Genomic DNA, 20,770 nt, shown 5'->3' with positions numbered 1-20,770 from the left:
TTTGTTTTTATTTTATTTTCACGGTGCCACTAGATGACAATTAAAATCGTTTAATTTTTAATACTTTTTTATAAAAAAATTTCTAAATTTCTTTTTATAATAAATAGTCATGAAAATTTTCAAAATAATTGGCACAGTACTTTTTATTTTAGGAATTCCCAAAAAAAAGTATATGAATTTTGTACTGTTACACTAGGATAGACCCTTCAGCCCAAAAAAAAGTTTGAATAACCCTTTCTCCAACAGCGTAAATTTCAAAGAAAAATCTAAAGAAATAAAAACGATTTAGTGAAATTCGTTCATCCGTTCACGAGAAAATCAATTATTAAAATGAGCATAATTTTTGATACTATGTACAAAGTTTTTGGGGTTATAGACCGATCAAATAAAATTACAATACATGTAAATCAAAATGTAATTCCGTACAGGTTGGAATAATTTTTTTATCAAAGTTTAGGTCCAAGCAAAAGATATTTTCAAGAAAGTATATGATTCATCTGAGGGGATCATTGTTTAAATAATTAAAAATAGGTAATTTTTGCACAAAATTTACTTTTTTTAGCTGCTGCGGTAATTCGTGTTTTTGTTAAGGATTTTACAATTTATTTCTGCAAAGATAATAAAACAGTCTTTTATATGAGCCTTACTAAATTAATTTTGACCCTTAATTTATTTAAATAATTGTAAATCAAAATTGAAAAACATATTTCCAAAAAAATATTATTTGCAATATAAATAAGCACTATCAAATATTTTATTTTACAGAAAAAGTTGTGCTATGATATTACTATAAATTGACAAAAAAATTGGTTGATAAATATTAAGTAGTTTATGAGATATTTAATTTGTTTATAAAAAATTAACATTTTTTCAATTGCAAAAACGCGGTTATTGCCGATACGTATACAAGTTTTTAAAGTTTCATTTGTTCTGTTTTTATATATATTTTCGATAAATGTATTGACAAATAAAAATTTCAATTAAACACCCTTTCAAAATGGCGTTTGAAAATTGGTGTAATTTGTTTAAAATTTATTTTTTTAATAATATCGCCGGGATTAAAAATTTTAAATTTTTTTTTCGATATTCGTATTCTTGGTAATTTTTGACATATTCACAAAAGCATAAAAATTTTCTAGATGCATTTTTGGCTGAGATAGCTTTTTCCAGTTTAAAAATTCATAATTTGTTTATTTATCAATGTTGACTTTTAAAAGTACGTGAGTACATCTACTATCCTTACTACTTAACTATGTCATTTACACACATAATAAAAATTGTAGAATATTTTGAAAAATGGTGATTTTCGTAGCACCTTAAATGAAAACTTTTTGTCTGAAAATTGGCGGAGGAGTAGTTTCCAATATCTCCGTTAATAATGGGCCAATTCCAATGTTTTCAACATTTTTTTCTGTTTTCTGTCAGCATTAGAATGTATTTTGAGTTAAATAAATTACATACATTCTTCTTTTTGTGTCAATTAATTTAATTCAAAATAATTTTTCTTGGACACCCTGTATAAATAATTATGTCAATGTTAATATTACTGAATAGAAAATTGAATAACCTTTCAAATGAGCTAGCCCACGATCCCCATTCTCTATTTAAAAATACGGGGTGGGGGATGTGGAAGGAAGGGGGTTGACAAATGACAGATGTATGTACCGTAAAAATGTGCCCCCCTTAGATCAAAAATCGACCTATTTCGACATTTCCTTAAAATCTAATAAATACTGCCAAATATCAAGGTGGATTGTTTTCTTTGGCTCACACTGTATATATTTTAATGTTCTACACAGAAAAAAGTCTTTAACAAATTTTTAATGCTAATTCAGTATTATTTTTTATTTTTTTTTATAAAAAATCTTTTGTCTCAATTTTTATTTATCACATCTAGAGAAAAAAAAAATGAAAGAAAATTGTTTATAACAAATTGACGAATATTTTTATTGTTAAAAGTGTCATTTACTGTGTCAGTTACTATTTTTATAAGCTACCATAAACTAAAAAAACCATTGAAATTGGTCCATTATTAACGAAGGTATTGCAAAGTACTACTGCACTCTTCATGTAGAAAGTTTTCAGTTTAAGTTGCTACGAAAAACATTATTTTTTGAAATATTCTAAAATTTTAACTCTATGTATAAATTACATTGTTAAGTAGTAGGGTTGATAGATGTACTCACGCACTTAAATGTTAATATTGATAAATAAACAAATAATGAATTTTTAAACTTGGAAAATTATCTAGAAAAACTTGTCAAAAAAAATGGATCTAGAAAATTTTTTGCTTTTTTAAATGTGTCAAAAACTACCAGGAACACGAATATAAAAAAATAATTTCAAAATTTTTTATCCCGGTGATGTTATTAAAAAAACAAGTTCTAAACAAATTACACCAATTTTCAAACGCCATTTTGAAAGGGTGTTTAATTAAAATTTTAATTAGTCAATACATTTATCGAAAATATACATAAAAGAAAAAAAAATGAGACCTTCAAAAGTTGTATACTCTATGGGCAACAATCGCGTTTTTGCAATTGAAAAAATAATAATTTTTTATAAACAAATTAAATATCTCATAAAATACTCAATATTTATCAACCAATTTTTTTACAATTTATAGTAATATCTTAGCGCAACTTTCTGTGCAAAACAAAATATTTTATAGTGCTTATTTATATTGCAAATAATATTTTTTTGGAAATTTGTTTTTTAATTTTGATTTACAATTATTTAAATAAATTAAGGGTCAAATTTAATTTAGTAAGTCTCATGTAAAAGACTGTGTCTTCATCTTTGCAGGAAAAAATTGTAAAATCCTTAATAAAAACAAGAACTGCCGCAGCAGTTAAAAAAGTAAATTTTGTGCAAAAATAACCAATTTTTAATTATTTAAACAATGATCCCCTTATATGAATCATATACTTTCTTGAAAATAACTTTTGTTTTGACCTAAACTTTGATAAAAAATTTATTCCAACCTGTACGGAATTACATTTTGATTTTATTTTATTTTATTGGGCTATTAATAGCTTACATTGTAATGTTCTGAACAACATACTTACATTTTAATTAATTTTATAGCCACCTGATAGCACAGACATATCACCAAATCTCCTAGCAAAATTAAAACCCTCACGGGACATCCTGGAGTTAGGATTAGCATTCTCAAGGTTGGTTTCTGGAGTTAGCTGGTCCTCGCCCATTACAGACGCAGCACTCGACACGTCTCCCAAAAGTAACCACAGTGCTGAATTAAAACAGTGTAAGTATTGACTATTGAAGATGATAAGTAATATAATGTGATAATCTCTTTGACTATTTAAATGTATATATATATATATATATATATATATATATATATATATATATATATATATATATATATATATATATATATATATATATAGTGACAGACAGTGTTTCCTTTCGATTCAGAGGTGGTCCACCATCCCTAGAAAGCTGTTTCTGTCTTTAGACGTCTTCAGTGGGGCTACATGAATACCTCTTATATAGGTGGTTATATATATATGTGTTATATTGTTACATTTTGCCTTATTCTATCTCGTCTCTTTTGTCAGTTAATACACATATATTTGGTTTCCTCTTCATTGACCCTTAGACTGGTTTTTTCATCTATCTCTAATTTATTGAAAGTTTCCTTTACATTGGTGACGGTGTTTCCTACAATGTCAATGTCATACCCGTATGCTAGTAGTAATTTTAGTCCATTTACTGTCGGTAGTTCTGTTCTCATGTATGTATGCTGCTATTACAACTTTCTCCGTGATTATATTAAAAAGAAAGGTGGTAGTGAGTCCCCATATTACAGATCACTATTTATTTCAAACGATTCTGAGAATGTGTTACTTATCTGTAGGCACTCTGGATATACAGCCATTTACATATAAGTACACACACCGGCAAAATTAGAGTAACACCTTAAAAATGGGACATGTTTGATGTCTCGAATCTCCTAAACCAGTTGTCCGATTTGAGTGATTTTTTTAGTATGTTGTAGCCTTATTATTTAAAAATATCGGCATAATAATATTGTTGCTAGATAGGTAAATGTCATTTTATACCGGGTGTAACAATCATACTGTGCTTTTTCCTTTAAGTTCGGAACACCCTGTGGAATATTCTAGACTATATAAAATATTTAAATTAAAACTCAATTGTAGCTTTAGGCTTTCTTCACATTTTCTTTTTTAATTCGTTGTCTTATGTAGGATAATGAAAAAGTTAGGTACTTTAACAACTAGCTATGTTCTTCATCAATACAGTGTGTTTCTAAACAAGTGCGACAAACTTTAAGGGGTAATTCTGCATGAAAAAATAATGACAGTTTACTTTATAAATGTATGTTTAATTTTTTTTGCAAACTGACGATTTATTTATTGCTCTAAAACCGGTTGAGATATGCAAATAAAATTTGGTAGGTTTTAAGAAGTAGTCATTGCGCATTTTTTGGCATACTTACAATTAGGAATTTTATATTCACCATTGGCGTGCATAGGGGTATAAAATTTTTAGATATATCCCCTATGCACGCCAGTGGTGAATATAAAATACTTAATTGTATGTCAAAAAATGCGCAATAACTACCACTTAAACCTACCAAATTTCATTTGCATATCTCAACCGGTTTTTGAGCAATAAATAAATCGTCAGTTTGCAAGAAAAAATTCAACGTCCCGTATCTCGGAAACGAAGCAATTGTGGACATATGTCTGTAAAGTAAACTATTATAATTTTTTCATGCAGAATTTCATGCCATTTCCTCACCCCTTAAAGTTTGTCACACTTATTTAGAAACACCCTGTATTGATGAAGAACATGGCTAGTTGTTAAAGTACCTAACTTTTTTATTATCCAACATAAGCAAATGAATTAAAAAGGAAAATGTTAAGAAGTCTTAAGGCTACAATAGTGTTTTATTTTTAATATTTTATATAGGCTAGAATATTCCACAGGGCGTTCCGAACTTTAAAAATGACATTTACCTGTCTAGCAACAATATTATTACACTGATATTCTTAAATAATAAGGCTACAACATACCAAAAAAATCACTCAATAAACTGGATTAGGAGATTCGAGACATCAAACATGTCCCATTTTATGGTGTTCCTTTAATTTTGCCGGTGCCGGTGTGTGTATTTTAACGAGCTGGATAAGTTTTTTGGAACTGAAAGTTCTGCCATTGCATTCGACATCTGATTCCTTTTAATGCTGTCATGTGCTTATTCGAGATCTATGAAGAGATTATGGTTAGTTCTATTGAATTTCCAGCATTTTTCAAGTAGCTACCTTAAAGTAAAAAACTGATCTATGGTTGATCTATTTTTTTCTGAATCCGGCTTGGTATTCCCCTATGAATTTTTCTTCACAATGTGTTAGTCTACTTTAGGATATTGGATAAGATTTTGTATGACGTATTAAGTAAGGATATGCCTCATGATTAGAGCACTTGGTTTTGTCTTCTTTTTTATGGATAGGGCACGAAGACCACGTAGATGGATCACGGAGACACATCGCTATATACTTATACAGGATGTTCCAAAAGTAGCGGGATGATCGAATATTTCCGATATCCGATCGAAAAATTGAAAAATACGTATTCAAAATTTTTCAAAAATCTTTCGAATCATACCAGACACGGCCTCCGACTCCACCTCCTGGAGCGGGGGGTAACTTTAAAATCTTAAATAGTAATCCCCATTTTTTATTTCAGATTGGATTCCTTGCGTAAAAATAAGCAACTTTTTCGAGACATTTTTTCGAATTGCGGGTAGATGGCGCTATAATAGTAAAAAACGATTTATCTTGACACACTAAGTAAAGAAACGGTTTTATTTTTGCGTAAGCAATCCGAATCTGCTATAATAAATGTGGGTTCCTATTTAAGATTTTAAAGTTACCCCCAATGTGTGTCTGGTATCATTCGATAGATTTTTGAAAAATATTGAACTCGTATTTTTCAGTTTTTCGATCGGATGTTCATTTCGCTAAATATTCGGCCGTCACGCTACTTTTGGGATACCCTATACAGGGTGTCCCGAAAAGATTGGTCATAAATTATACCACAGATTCTGGGGTCAAAATAGGTTGATTGAACCTCACTTACCTATGTACAATAGTGCACACAAAAAAAGTTACAGCCCGTCGAATTTACAAAATAAAAATCGATTATTTTTCATATATCGAAAACTCTTAGAGATTTTTTATTGAAAATGGACACGTGATATTCTTATGTCAGCAACATCTTAAAAAAAAATAAAGTGAAATTTGTGCACCCCATAAAAATCTTATGGGAGTTTTGTTCCCTTAAACCCTCCAAACTTTTGTGTACGTTCCAATTAAATTATTGTTGTGGCCCCATTAGTTAAACACAATGTTTTTAAAACTTTTTGCCTCTTAGTACTTTTTCGATAAGCCAGTGTTTATCGAGATATTTTGAATATTTTTCGAAGCCAGCACATCTTTGTATATGGTTAAGTAGGATTAAGAGATCTAAAAATTTATTTATAAGTTACATTTTTAGGTATATTTTGAAAAAAAACGCCACATCTAGATAAAAGGTGACTTATCAAAAAAATACTAAGAGGCAAAAAAGTTTTAAAAACACTGTGTTAATAACTAATCGTACCACAATAATAGTTTAATTGGAACGTACACAAACATTTGGGGGCAGTGCCTATTTTACCAATAGGCCCGTGAGGCATCTGCCTCGGGCCCGTGTTTTAATGGGGCCCGCCCGGAAAGATCACCAAAAAAATGTTTTCATTGCAATAACAAAATAAATTTTCCAAATTCTTTTATTTTACGAACAGGAAATGATAAATGATGACTCCACTGTTGATTTTCAAGCGACTTCACCTGTCGCATGCACATCTCCGTCATCTATAGAAAACGACAATGGCATTAACTCTTTTCCTAGCGATATAATAGGTATATTGGTGATTGGCTAAAACATTTAAATCTGGAATTACAACAATATTTTATAAATAAACGACCGAATCAATATACAGTGATGAGCGTGCTAATAACCGGCAAAATAACGCAAAAGATGGGAAACATAATACATTGTGAAGTAAAAAGAGGTGAAACTGCTAGAAGTGGAAATTATAGATATAATCGTATAAATTAATATTACATTACATAGTTTCCCCTGGAAAACTTGGAAATATTGGAAACCATCAAGACACGAAAGCTGCTGGGGCATGTTATGCGTAATGAGAGATACAACATACTTCAGTTGATTATACAGGGGAAAATCCAGGGCAAGAGAAGTGCAGGAAGGAGACGAATCTCGTGGTTGCGTAACTTGAGGGAATGGTACGGATGCACATCAACCGAACTATTCAGAGCAGCAGCATCTAAGATCAGAATAGCCATGATGATTGCCAACATCCGTCGCGGAGATGGCACGTGAAGAAGAAGACATAGTTTCCCACTTTTAGACGTATCAGATGAGTATGAAAACTGTCACTGTGACAGAAGAATTTTATAAAATACTCCTGTCACAGATGTCTAAAGGTGGGAAACTATGTAATGTAATGTTATGTTAATTTATTCGTTTATATCGATAATTTCCACCTCTACAAGTTTCATCTCTTTCTATCTCACAAGTTAATTATGTTTTCCATCGTTTGCGTTATTTTGCAGGTTATTAGCGTGCTCATCACTGTATTGATAAAACTAGTGAATGTGTTATTAATAAGTAGAAAAAAGGTATTTAGAAGAAAATAAACATTGGAGAAACGTTCCTCAATAATAGCAACCATTAAATTTTTGTCCAAGAACGATCTATCCTTTTATGGTTCATCAACCAAATTATTTACAAAAGGAAATGACATATCTACAATTTAAACAATGTTTAATTGTTTAAATATAAATATTAGTTATTGTTAATAAAAATTTAAATTTCTGGTGCAACTATATTTCTGTTAAAAAATTAATTCATTTAAAAAAGTTATTATTTTTATTATTAAATCATATTTAGGGGCCCGAAAATTGTGTAGTGCCTCGGGCCTGATTTGAAGTAAAATAGACTTTATTTGAGGGGTTTAAAGGAACAAAACCCCTAACAAATTTTTATGTAAATATGTTAAAAAAGAAGCCGCATCTCGATAAAAACTGGCTTATCGAAAAAATATTAAGAGGTAAAAAAAGTTTTAGAAACGTTTTGTTTAACTAATGGTACCACAATAATGTTTTAATTGGAACGTACACGAACATTTGGGGGGTTTAAAGGAACAAAGCCCCCATAGAATTTTTATGGGGTGGACAAATTTCATTATAATTTTGTTTTAAGATTTTCCTGCCATAAGAGTGACACATGTCCATTTTAAGTAAAAAATCTCTAATAGTTTTCGATATACATATTGAAGAAAATCGATTTTCATTTTGTAACTTCAAACGGCTGTAACTTTTTTTATGAGCACATTTGTACTAAGGTAAGTTAGGTTCAATCGAACTATTTTTGACCCCAGAATGTGTGGTATGATTTATGACCAAACTTTTCGGGACACCCTGTATATTAACGAATTTGCCTTTACTTTTTAGATGCTGCTTCATTTCAAACGGTCATCAAACGAATGATAGCCGTTGACTATTTGTTGCCACCAACAGCAGCAGAAGTTCTAGAGTTTGATGAACTGAAAGACGCCATCGAAAGATGGAATAAAAACTTAAGAACCGTTTACACTGTAAGTTTATACCAAGTTTGAACTATCTGTATTTATTTTAATATTTTTACAAATATTTTATAGACGGAGAATTTAGCGGATCTTGAGGAAAAGTTTTTTGTTTCTGCAGAACGATGGGCACAAGATGATACTGCCAGTAATCCACAACGTGACGCATCACAACTTTTAAACTTACCTCATTGTTCAAGGACATTGAAATAATCGGGAAGTAATGTGTATCCCGTTTATTCTCGCTTTCGCTTCCAGTATTGTTAGTATTTTAATTTAGCTTTTAATTCTTGTTCATTTCTAACAATCAGTACTATATCATAATATTGAAGAGTATAAATGCAAAACCAGACATTTGACATTTTTTCAAAAAATGAGTAATTTTTGAAAATTTTTGATTCCATAGTAAAAAATTGCTACGAATCCGATTTTCTGACTCTTAAGTCCATTAACAGACATTTGAATGGTTTTATTGATAGTTTAAACTTAGCCTTCGATGCAAAACCAGACATTTGTGTAAGTACACTCGTTACGTGCAAAAGCAGACATTTGCATTTAAACCAATCCGGATGCGACTTCTTAGTCACGTGACGTCATGTTTGCGGTGTTTGATATTAAATTGATAATTTCGTTTGGCTAATTAAAATTAATTTTAAAAACATTCATTAAAAGCATTATTTTTAAAATTTGTTTTTATTTTATTACGGCCGTTTTTTGTTAGTACATATTACACACGAGGCTATCAATATTATAAGAAATACAAAATCAGTTGAGGTTCATTTAAGTGCATAAGCAGACATATTCAAGTCTCACGTGCAAAACAAGACATGTCTAATTTTTAAATCAAAATATCTTTTTACTAATAAGTCTAATTTATGTGTTATTCAGTAGTAAATATCTCTTTCAAAGATAGAAAATATTGGTTAAAACGCGATGTTAATTGGTGTCAAATTACGATTTTGGTAGGTTTTTTCCATTTTACTCAAAACAACTTATACGTCAAATGTCTGGATTTGCATGTATACGCTGATGATATTATCATCAGCGAATGCTAGGCATTTGTGTTTTTGTTGATATACAAGTCTTATTCTATTGATTCCGGCTTCTTTAACGACAATTTCAAGGAGAATACTGAACAACTTTGATGACAGGTAGCCCCCTTGTCGCACCCCCTCATTGACTTCAAACTTATCTGTTTCTTTTTTTATTTATTTAAACCTATTCTCTGTTTTTCTGGGTGTCACTTTTGTCATTCTTAATAAATTTTCACTAATTTCCTGTTCACATAGTGCCTTGTATATTTCTTTTCGTTTTACTCTGTCTTAATCCACATTGATATGCTCCTATGTCGTTATCTATGTTTTAAGATATCTTACCTTTTATATGTAATGCAAGTATGTATTTTATATGCAACATTTAGTAGCGCTATTATAGTAGCTCAGTGGCGACGCGTGACTTTTTCGAAAGTGTTACCAAAATCAGATGTAAAAAAATCTTTTTTAAAAAAATTATTTTGAACCTCCCAAATACTTACAAGTTTTTGTTTTTAATCCTGTGGGATAAAATTATACAAATCACTATTCCCAAATTACTTCTACAAACAAACTAAACAGATTATTCTGCCATAAAATTAACATAAAAAAATGAACAAGTAGGTAAAAGAACATATTTTGAAAACTATTGTTTATATTTTAAGTCTTCCATTTTCAATAATCCCATTTTTTTCCTCAAAATTATATATAAAAAAAATATACAAGGAGAATGACTGTTCAAGTAGTTGATCGATTACACAATACGCAGCAACACTCTTCCATGTTTAAATGCACGCGCACTGTAATCTGTAATAGGTACTAAACTTACGTTACCAAACCAAAATATGGTTACAATACTGATATACACAACGTGCCAAAGCACCGTCCCTAGAGTCGTTGCTCCTTCAAAATTTTCAGAAACGAGCTAGTCCCGAGCGACAGCGAGTATTCTCCTGCGTTACCATACTCAAATGTGGTAACAGCATATTCTAATAACGTGCAACGGATTCACATAATCTCGCCAATATTTTCGTAAGTCTAGTTGGCTATTTACTGAATTAGGTACTATTAATAAATATTTCTGTTGGTAAAAAGTTATCTGGATCCCGCGTACAAAAAAAGTTGATTAATAGCAAGCTGAAAATTTGTTAATATCTTAAGGGCGTCTAGTCGGACAAACTTTGATATATGAGAACACTGGAACAGGGGAAGTTTTAATTGTGGAACGGGTTAAAAATTTGGAACGTCAGACTACGAAAACGTCAGATGTATTTTGTCGAACAGAACTTCCAATTGATTTGTTACCCTTTCATTAAACTCTCATGCAAAAATCAGACTGCTATTTATCACCAACTAGGCATTGTAATTAGTCCGACACGTAGAACATGTCAAATAACAGGAATTACGTTGGTGATAAATAGCAATCTGATTTTTGCATGAGAGTTTAATGAAAGGGCAACAAATCAATTTGAAGTTCTGTCCGACAAAATACATCTGACGTTTTCGTAGTCTGACGTTCCAAATTTTAACCTGTTCCACTATTAAAACTTCCCTTGTTCCAGTGTTCCCATATATCAAAGTTTGTCCGACTAGACACCGTTAAGCTATTAACAAATTTTCAGCTTGCTATTAATCAACTTTTTTTATTACGCGGGATCCAGACCTAATATAAATGGAATTATTTTATAATAGTCATAAAATATTAATTTGCAAGATTTTTAACTGTTACCAATGGTAACAGTGATTACATGGACGCTTCGCCAGTGTAGTAGCTGTAATGATGGCATAACCTTTTGTCACCTTTTTTTGTGAATTGAGCACAGTGTGACTTGAAAAATGAAACACTTTTCGGGGAAAACTCATTAAACCTTTTTTCTTTAAAAAAAGCTTCATTTTTATTTTTTATAAAAGTTTCTAGCATCAAAACTAAGCGAGTTACACTCAAAATACAGTTGATAAAAAAAATTGTGAAAATCTCCCCTATTTAGCACCCCAAATGAAACTAATTATTACCGCTTTACAAATTTCTTAATTTTTTATATGACCTGTAAGTTTTCACCGGTTCAAAGTTCTTATTTTTGAAAGGGTTCTAGATCTAGATGAAAGGGCTCGAACGAGTCACTAATCACGAGTGTATGCAAATTTTGAACAGCCATGTCTTAACCAATTTTTGTCTTACAGAAAAACAAAATAAAACCAAACTATTTATAAAAGCAAAACCTACATTTCTTTACTCTTTGTAAATAACAAAAAAATTAAATTTTTTTTTACCATACAACCAAATATTTAAAAAAATAAGAACTTCGAACCGGTCAAACGTAAAGCGCTAACGATTAATTTTATTTGGGGTGCTGAATAGGGAGAGACTTTCACGATTTTTTTTACCAAAAAAAGAGGCCAACTTAATTTTGAGTGTAACTCGCTTAGTTTTGATGCTAGAAACTTTTATAAAAACTAAAATAAAAATAAAGCTTTCTTTTAAACATTCAAAAAAGTTTGAACAAGTTTTCCATGAAAAGTGCTTCATTTTTTGGTTATTTCACGTTAAAATATTCGATTTGGAATTTGACGAATAATAACAACTTTTCATGATGCTTTTACTGTGTCGATAGATTTTATGAGTACACCATTTTTTTTTGTTTTTTTTTAAGCTACATTTTTGATAAAAATAGTTTTTTGATAATATTTAATTCGATAAAATACCTACTTATTTTTTTAGTTATTTGCGAAACACCGCCCAAAAACGTGATTTTTTTGTTGAAAAATAAATATTTTTACTCGCAAATAACTTGAAAAGTATTCACTTAGATAAAGAAACAAAAGTTTCTTATAACTATTAGTTAATTTATCCATTTCCGGAATTATTTAAAACGTATGTTTTTCACCCCCCAGGAAGGGGTGATTTTGATCCCCAAGTAAAAGCAACCAACGGCACAAGTCCATCTTTGAAGTGAAGAGTAGTAGAACCTAAATCCAAATTGTCAAGCAAATACGTGCGTCGTTACGCTGATAATTACACTCCAAATCGGTCATTTACTGGGCTATTAGTGTACTTATTCATGCACTGTTGATAGTGATACATATATATCGGATGGGCAACTTCATTTTCAATACTGCACTGCTTAAAAAACGTTGCGTATGTATGAGTAAAGTAATATAATAATAACACATTTTTACATATATTAGACGACAAGCCCCTGACATATTGTAGCCCCCGCAAGCTTTATGCTGCGGGGGCCTCTGTTACGCCTCTGCCTACTACCTTTATTCGTTTCATTTTCTCCATCCAATAATAATTCTATCATAGCCAATTCACAATTGGAAAACTTTTTAACAGAGTCATACCTGCATATTTCGAAAAAAATCGACTCAAAAGTAAAATAAGTTATAGTTTTTGATTACGTTGTTTGGCAAGTGTCTATCCACACACAATATAAATTTACAACTAAAATATTTTGAACATAAGTAATTTTTATTGCAATGACACAAATATTTATAAATTAGTAACTAAAGAACATAAGAAAGATAACTTAATATTGTATGTGAGAAAACATGTTATGAATGTCAGTCATTATTTAATGAATATAAAAGTAAATTAACATAAAATATCTGAGAAAATCAAAATTAATGCTGAGTATTTCTTCCTCTGCGTTGTATTAGACTTTCCATGCGACCTTATTAAATTTCTTACTTACTTCTGAAGAATCGTTTCCCACTCTTCATCTAATGCAGTTTTTAGCTCCGCCACTGTCACTGGTGTTATATTACGGACCCGAACTCTGCGTTTCAGCTTATCCCGTAAGTGCTCGATGGGATTTATATCCGGACTTAATAAAGGTCAGCCCATTGTTGTTTATAGGTGTTGGTCAAGTAATCTTTCGTAATCCGCGGTGTGTGGTGTGTGCCATCGAGCGTTATCACGCTTTGGCATCGAGTCGTCGCCCATGTAGCCGGTGTAGAGAACAACATTGTCTTGGAGAATATCCGTAATGTTACAATCCACTGTCAAACCACCTCCGCGACCACCAGCGAGCACGAACATAAGCTCTGTTTTGCTTCTGAAGATAAAGTGCCTCATAATTACACAAACCACCTGCATAGCTCACTGTTTCGACATTGCAGAACTGGGCAAATCGTTCTTCGCACCTCCGATAGGCGTATCGTCTTATCGTCTTCTGGGATTGCTTTACAAGCACATTCGATTCATCAGAGAATAAAGCTCTGCATAATTGGCCAAGGTCCCAATTGACGTATCCTCGGGCAAACTGAAGTCGAGCTTGTTTCTGACGTGCGGTCAAATTGGGCCGTGTGTTAGCTCGTCTGGGAATCTAAGTGGCAGCCTTAAGCCTTCTCCTGACTACCCACTGAGTGACGGTGATACCTAGAACATCCCTCGAGGCATTATTGAAGCTCAACTTCTGTCACATGCCGATTCCACGAGGCACTCAGAACAATAAATCATCCCTCTCTGTCATTACACGTCGCTGACCCAAATCTGGTCAGTAGTACTGACTGTAGCTACAGGTGTCAGGTCTCTACAGCACACAGGTCAACGTTTAAAAAGCGACTGAGACGACCACCGGTAAATTCATAGAGGTCAAAACTGCGTAGAACATGCCCTTTACAATGTTTGCTGCATTTCCTATGCCATACAGAACTAGGCAAATTTTACAACACGTTGCCAATTTCTTGTTGCCAACATGCCAAAAATTATTTTTTGGAAGCTCTATAATAGTCAATATTGTTTTGCATTAGTTGTTTTAATTCAAAGAACACAACATGAAATTACTAATCATAAACTAAAATTCATCGAGCGAGTCGTTTTTTTTTGCTCTCAAGTGTAGAATCGCATTATCATATTTTGTCATACGACTAACTGAACGTAACCTAGTGTTGCCAAAAATCAGTCTTGGTCTTGCAGTCTTGGTCTTGTTCTTGCGTTTTCGCAAGACCAAGACCAAGACTGCCTAATTTGAGCAAGACCAAGATCAAGACTTACCGTGCAAGATTTGAGCAAGAACAAGACTAAGCCTGCAAGAATCTTGCGTCTTGCAATTAGAACTGAGGGTCGTTTTATGAAGTATATTAGTTCGGGTATATTCTTAGGTACTCTATGAGAAGCAAAAAAATTTGTAAAATTGGACTTATGCGCCTTACGAACAATACCATAAACAAACATACATTCTTCGCTTTTTAATTGTTCAGGTTTTGAGAATAGCCACTCTATTCATAAATTAATGTATCGAAACTTTTTAAAAATATGTCACCTTAGGCCTTAGCAGATAAAAAATATACCTATGGTTTGTTCAACAGTAAATGGTTGAGTTCAATTAGTGCGGTTTTAAATATTATTAAATTTATCTGACCTGGCCCATTGTTAAGACCCACCCGGAGCGATAAGCCACCAAGGTAGACAGAGTTGGTCTTTTGCAATTAACACTGACTAGACGGTACTCCCATAATAAAGCCTGAAATAAATTTTACCTGAAACCGGGCCTTTTATACTATTATCGGTTAATCCAGGATGTTTATAGTGGTAACTAATTGAACTCAACCATTTACTGTTAAACATACCATACCTAATAAGTAGCTCATTTTTTTCCTTAATTAGTTTTCTAGGAATTTAAACACCACAAAAATCATATGGATATATAGAATAATAAGACTATTATGTATATTTTTTCTGCTGAGTGTGATTACGATAACGAGACAGATTAATAACAGATAATGCCGTGCCGGCTATACCGTGTAACCAAATGCCCAAATATTTAGTAACAATATACTGTCTACGAGACATTCAATAAAGAAATATTTACAGTGAAATACATGAAAAAAAAAGGACATTTATAGCAGTTTTTTCTGTAGGTAGTTAAATTAAATTGGTCATTTGTTTTATCAATCCACTGTTCTTTTGTTACTCTTTGATATACACTCTACTCCAAGAAATTAACGCACCACCTTAAAAACGGGTCAGTTTTGGTGTCTTGAATTTCCTAAACTTGCTGTCCGATTTAAGTGGTTGATAATTTGATTTTTTATTTATTTGATTTTGATGTTTGATAATAATATAGCCTTATTCTGTATAAATATCGCTGTAATAATATTGTTTCTAAAACAGGTAAATTGTTTTAGGTATTGTTTTAGACAGGTAAATTGTCATTGTATACCGGGTGTACCAATCAAACTGTATTTTTTTCTCAAAGTTCGCATCACCCTGTGGAATATTCTAGCATATATAAAATATTGAAATTAAAACCCAACTCTAGGCTCATATTTTCTTAACATTTTGTTTTTTGATTCATTCGCTTATGTTGGATAATAAAAAGTTAGGTACTTTTTTAACTAGCCATGTTTTTCATCAATACAGGGTGTTTCTAAATAAGTATGGCAAACTTTAAGGGGTAATTCTGCACGAAAAATAATTTGACAGTTTGCTTTATAAATGTATGTTCACAAATGCTTCGTTTCCAAAATAGGGGGTGTTAAAATTTATCTTACAAACTGACTATTTATTTATTGCTCTAAAACCGGTTGAGATATGCAAATGAAATTTGGTGGGTTTTAAGAGGTAGTTGTTACGCATTTTTGACATACAATTAAGAATTTAATATTCACAATTGGCGCGCATACGGGTAACATGACCCGTTTGTTTAGAATTACCCCTTAAAATTTGCCATACTTATTTAAAAACACCCTGTATTGATGAAAAACAAACATGGCTAGTTGTTAAAATACCTAACTTTACTGTTATCCAACATAAGGAATGAAAAAACTAAATGTTAAAAAAATATCAGACTGTAGTTGGTTTTAATTTCAGTATTTTATAAATGCTAGAATATTCCACAGGATGATGCTAACTTTGAGAAAAAAACACAGTTTGTTTGGTACACTCATTAGTACCGATAAGGAATCCGGTACCTATACAACGACAATTTAACTTCTAGCAACAATATTATTACAGCGATATTGTTACCGAATAAGGCTATATATCTAATATTAAAAAATCACTTAAATCAGACAACAGGTTTAGGAAATTCGAGATATCAAAAATGTCCCATTTTTAAGGAGGTGCCTTAATTTCTTGGAGAAGTATATAATTCTCTGTTTGGTATTCGGTACCAAAATGAGAACTGGCATTAACATATGAAGGGCCAGGGGAAAGAACGATGAATGTCTATCTGCAAGCATTTTCGGTAAAATGAGAAACAAAGTTACATATTCATTGTCTTTACCCCTTGCGTCCAATCTTGTGACGTGATTTTAATACGATTATTATATTTCTTTCCCCTTGTCCATTCACAGGTTGATAGTACTCTTTCTAAGCTCACAAACAGATTGCACAAAAATCTCAAAATGACCAAAAATTGACATTCATCCTTTTCCCCCTCTGACCCTTCATATTGTGCACATCTGTCACCGAATTGAATGCTTTTCAAATCACACATTGTCAATGGCAAATACTCGAAAAAATACGTAAGTTCCTAATAAACTTTGTTAGTTGGAACATAGACACGGATCGCTTAGATCGTAGGTTCAAATCCCACCCGGTGTCAGTTGCTTAATATTTATTAATTTGGCTAGTCTTTACTATGGCTGTGATATTAAAGCTTAAAATTGACCTACTCTGTTACGTTGTTCTAAGATATGTAATAGGCTAATGGGCAACTGCGAGACTTGCAAGATTCTTGCTGCAAGACCAAGACCTGGAGCGCAATACCAAGATCAAGGCCAAGACCAGGTGTACTGCCGCAAGACCAAGACCAAGATTCTTAAGTCTCGTCTTGGTCTTGCATTTGGGCAACACTAACGTAACCTGTAAATGGTGAGACAAGGTATTGTATCATTGTCGTTTTGGATAAGTCCATCTAAGTTCTAGATTTTTCCTCTCATTAGTAAATAGTGCTCTGCTATGCAATGCTCACAGTTCAGTAGATTGTATGGATTTTTTCGCTCATAAATGAAGGCAGGTATTTTAAACACAATGACTTTTATGGTTTTCGTGCTTACTGATTCAATGGGAAAAGCAAATTTCGAAAAAAGAAAAAGATTTTTAATATTTTATTTATTTTGTATAAGAATTAGACTTTTGTTATTTGTCGTATCTTAGAGGTAAAAATACTTCGATACTTGAAATTTATAAGTATATTGAATTACATATCAATGATAAATTTATCTTTAAAAATGTGCAATTTAGGAAGTAGGTAATCACTCCTATAACTCATGGATGTGCAATATATAAATTATTTTAATTTTATTTACTATCTTAAATTGTTAATTTACATTAAAGATAGTAAACAATATTAAAATAACACAAAACGTTTCAGAACAATATCAAATATTAATTTTTCCACTGATAGAAATGTTCAGATAATTTGATAGAGGAAAGTAACCAAATATGAAATAGTGCTCTAATATGGAATTCCTTGATTTCTCCGAAAATATAAGTTGGAAGCGCACTACAAGACCATCCTCTATTTCAGTCGCTCTCTTTATTATCGTATTTACACCTCTGTGTCAGATGCGCGAACGATACGTGTCTGACAGGCGCGTTTTGTTTTATCGTCTCGCAGAAAATTTCAAAGGTAAATATATTCAACGAGTATTATTGGTTATTATGCATGAATACAGACTTGTTATGTTATTGCGTATATCAATAGTACCTTTATTTTCATATTTTATGACCTTCTGTAATTAAAACATTACGACTTGAAAAAATGTTGATACTAGTTTGAACTAATGTACAAATCCAAATATGGACAGTCGTTGGTGCCTAATTATGGAATAGTGGATTCAGTGTAAGTGGGCTCATTATGATTGTGCTGGTCCATAGTTTCAAACATGAATCTGTAATGTCTGCAAGTGAATTAAGCTACTTCTTTCATTTTTCACAATTTTCTTCTTTAAATTTATTTGATCTCAGATGTTTATGTCTATTTTTGTTATTGATATGTTGGTTTATGCTTATATTCCATATATGGGTACCTATTCCATATTTGGTTACTCATTTGGGATTTTGTTTTCTTGTTCGATTTTTTTTTAATTAAGATATTTAATAGAAGGCTTTTAATTACTACATAAAAATGTATGAATGATGTGTCATAACATTAAATTGTTTTCATTTCTATAAAGGTATTATTTTATATCCCCAAAACAAAATGGTATTCCATAATTGGCGACTTTCCTCTATATTTTCTGATATTGCAGGACTTTTTGTGTTTAGTCTTCATTTCATAGTTATGGCACTCAATACGACATTTCAACATCTCTTTTTTCATATTCATATAAAAAATTAGTTTTCCATTCCATACCTTTAAGTACAAGTGACATAGCATTTTCTCTCAATATGTATTTCTTCTTTCGTATGTTTAAGATTAAGATTATGAAGTACCTACATCGACTACTATTACAGATCATACAAAATGTGTTAAAACTATTTTTGAAGTTAATCATTCTAGAAATGTAAATGTTTTTAGTTTATAAGTATTTCTGAATTTTATGATACCTAAAAAATATTATTGTTATATATATTACAAATAAATAATTTGTTTATTTTTTCCTTTTATTTTTTATTTCACACTCCAAGGTAGGTCACTGAAAACTGAATTTTAATAGAAGCAAGAACACTTTCAACGAATGGAAGTATGAACTAATAATTAAAATGTGTTAAAAAAACAAAAAGAATGAGTTCTGGGATAAATTACTAGAAGTTATAAATGATTGTACCGGGTGTCCCAATAAGAATGGCTCTCGGCCATATCTCAGGAACCGTTTATGGTAGAGCTTTTAAATAAAAAATTTTATAACAAAAGTTGCCTCAGGAAAAGCCTGGAAATTATTTTCATAATTGTGGGACCACCGCTAGAGGGCGTAATTGAATATCAAAAATTAAAAAATCTAAATTTTACAAAATTTTCCTAATAAAGGGGTACTGGAAATCCAATCGTCGTATTCTTCATAAAATTCTACGTATATTTGATTTGACAAGTTTAGGTCTACCTTTGGAAATAAGAGCTGGGGGTGAGTGGGAACCTTGTTATGAAAAACTGGCTGTGAGTCCGGTTCTGCTTAATCAAATTTTGCAAACTTGGTCTTGTTGAAGACAGATCTTTTTCTTCAATGTAAAAGTTATGATTTCGAACCAACTTACTGAGTAATATGCCAGCTAGAACGCGTTATTTAATTTTTTTAAGAAATCTAGTGTTCCTTGGAAAATATTAAATGCAAACCTGCATTTTTAATACCATATTACAAAATTAAACAAAATTAGCAACAGAATAGCGAAAACCGCATGTTAATACCTTTTTTCTGTCTCGAGATATCTTACAAAACGTGTAAATTTAAAAACATAACTGTTACTGTCACCGGTAAACGAAATTCATTAAAAGTAGTGTGCTATGGAAACATTTTCCAGCTGTCAACGTATATTAGGTCTTTTCAACGCTTCTCATTTGTTTCGAGCCTCGTTCATATCTCGTATATTAATATTATACACGGATTATACGGCATATGACAGAGGCTCGAAACAAATGAGAAGCGTTGAAAAGCCCTATTACAAAGAAATAAAAACAACTATTTAGTGATGACATAAACGTTCAAATTTTTGCCCATCATTTTCGTTGCAAACATTTACTCTTTCAAGAGTAGATTGAACAGCAGTCGCAATTTCTGCTCTCGATATGCTTTGAATGGCGTTTAGTATTCTCTGGATAATGTATTCTAGAGTAGTGTATGATGGGCAACAATTTGAATATTTAGGTCGTCACTAAGTAGTTTTTTTTTGTTCTGTGTTATATTTAATTTTAATAGTATTGTTTCTCTTTATATTGTTGTTTTAATTAATTATATTTTTATACGTTGACATCTGGAAAATGTTATTTGGTTTTTTTCCACAGCACACTACTTTTCATTAACTTAGTTTACCGGTGATAGTAACAGTTATGTATTAAATTTACACGTTTCTCGAGATATCTTGAGATAGAAAAAAGATATCGACATGCGGTTTTCGCTATTCTATTGCTAATTTAATCTAATTTTA

General features: G+C 31.5%; 1 protein-coding gene across 1 annotated transcript in view; it reads left to right on the top strand.

Moving 5' to 3' along the window:
- The window catches only part of LOC114336531 (membrane-associated tyrosine- and threonine-specific cdc2-inhibitory kinase-like), a 52,578-nt gene extending 43,661 nt beyond the window's left edge, over positions 1-8,917 (top strand). Inside the window, exons 4-6 of the mRNA XM_050641411.1 lie at positions 3,088-3,268; positions 8,574-8,716; positions 8,780-8,917. Coding sequence (XP_050497368.1) covers positions 3,088-3,268; positions 8,574-8,716; positions 8,780-8,917 — 462 coding nt within the window. The remainder of the gene's footprint in view (positions 1-3,087; positions 3,269-8,573; positions 8,717-8,779) is intronic.
- The last annotated feature ends 11,853 nt before the right edge of the window (positions 8,918-20,770 follow it).

The sequence above is a fragment of the Diabrotica virgifera genome, chromosome 10, assembly GCF_917563875.1.
Source record: "Diabrotica virgifera virgifera chromosome 10, PGI_DIABVI_V3a".
NCBI classification, from domain to species: domain Eukaryota; kingdom Metazoa; phylum Arthropoda; class Insecta; order Coleoptera; family Chrysomelidae; genus Diabrotica; species Diabrotica virgifera.
This window is presented reverse-complemented; position numbering and strand designations above follow the sequence as displayed.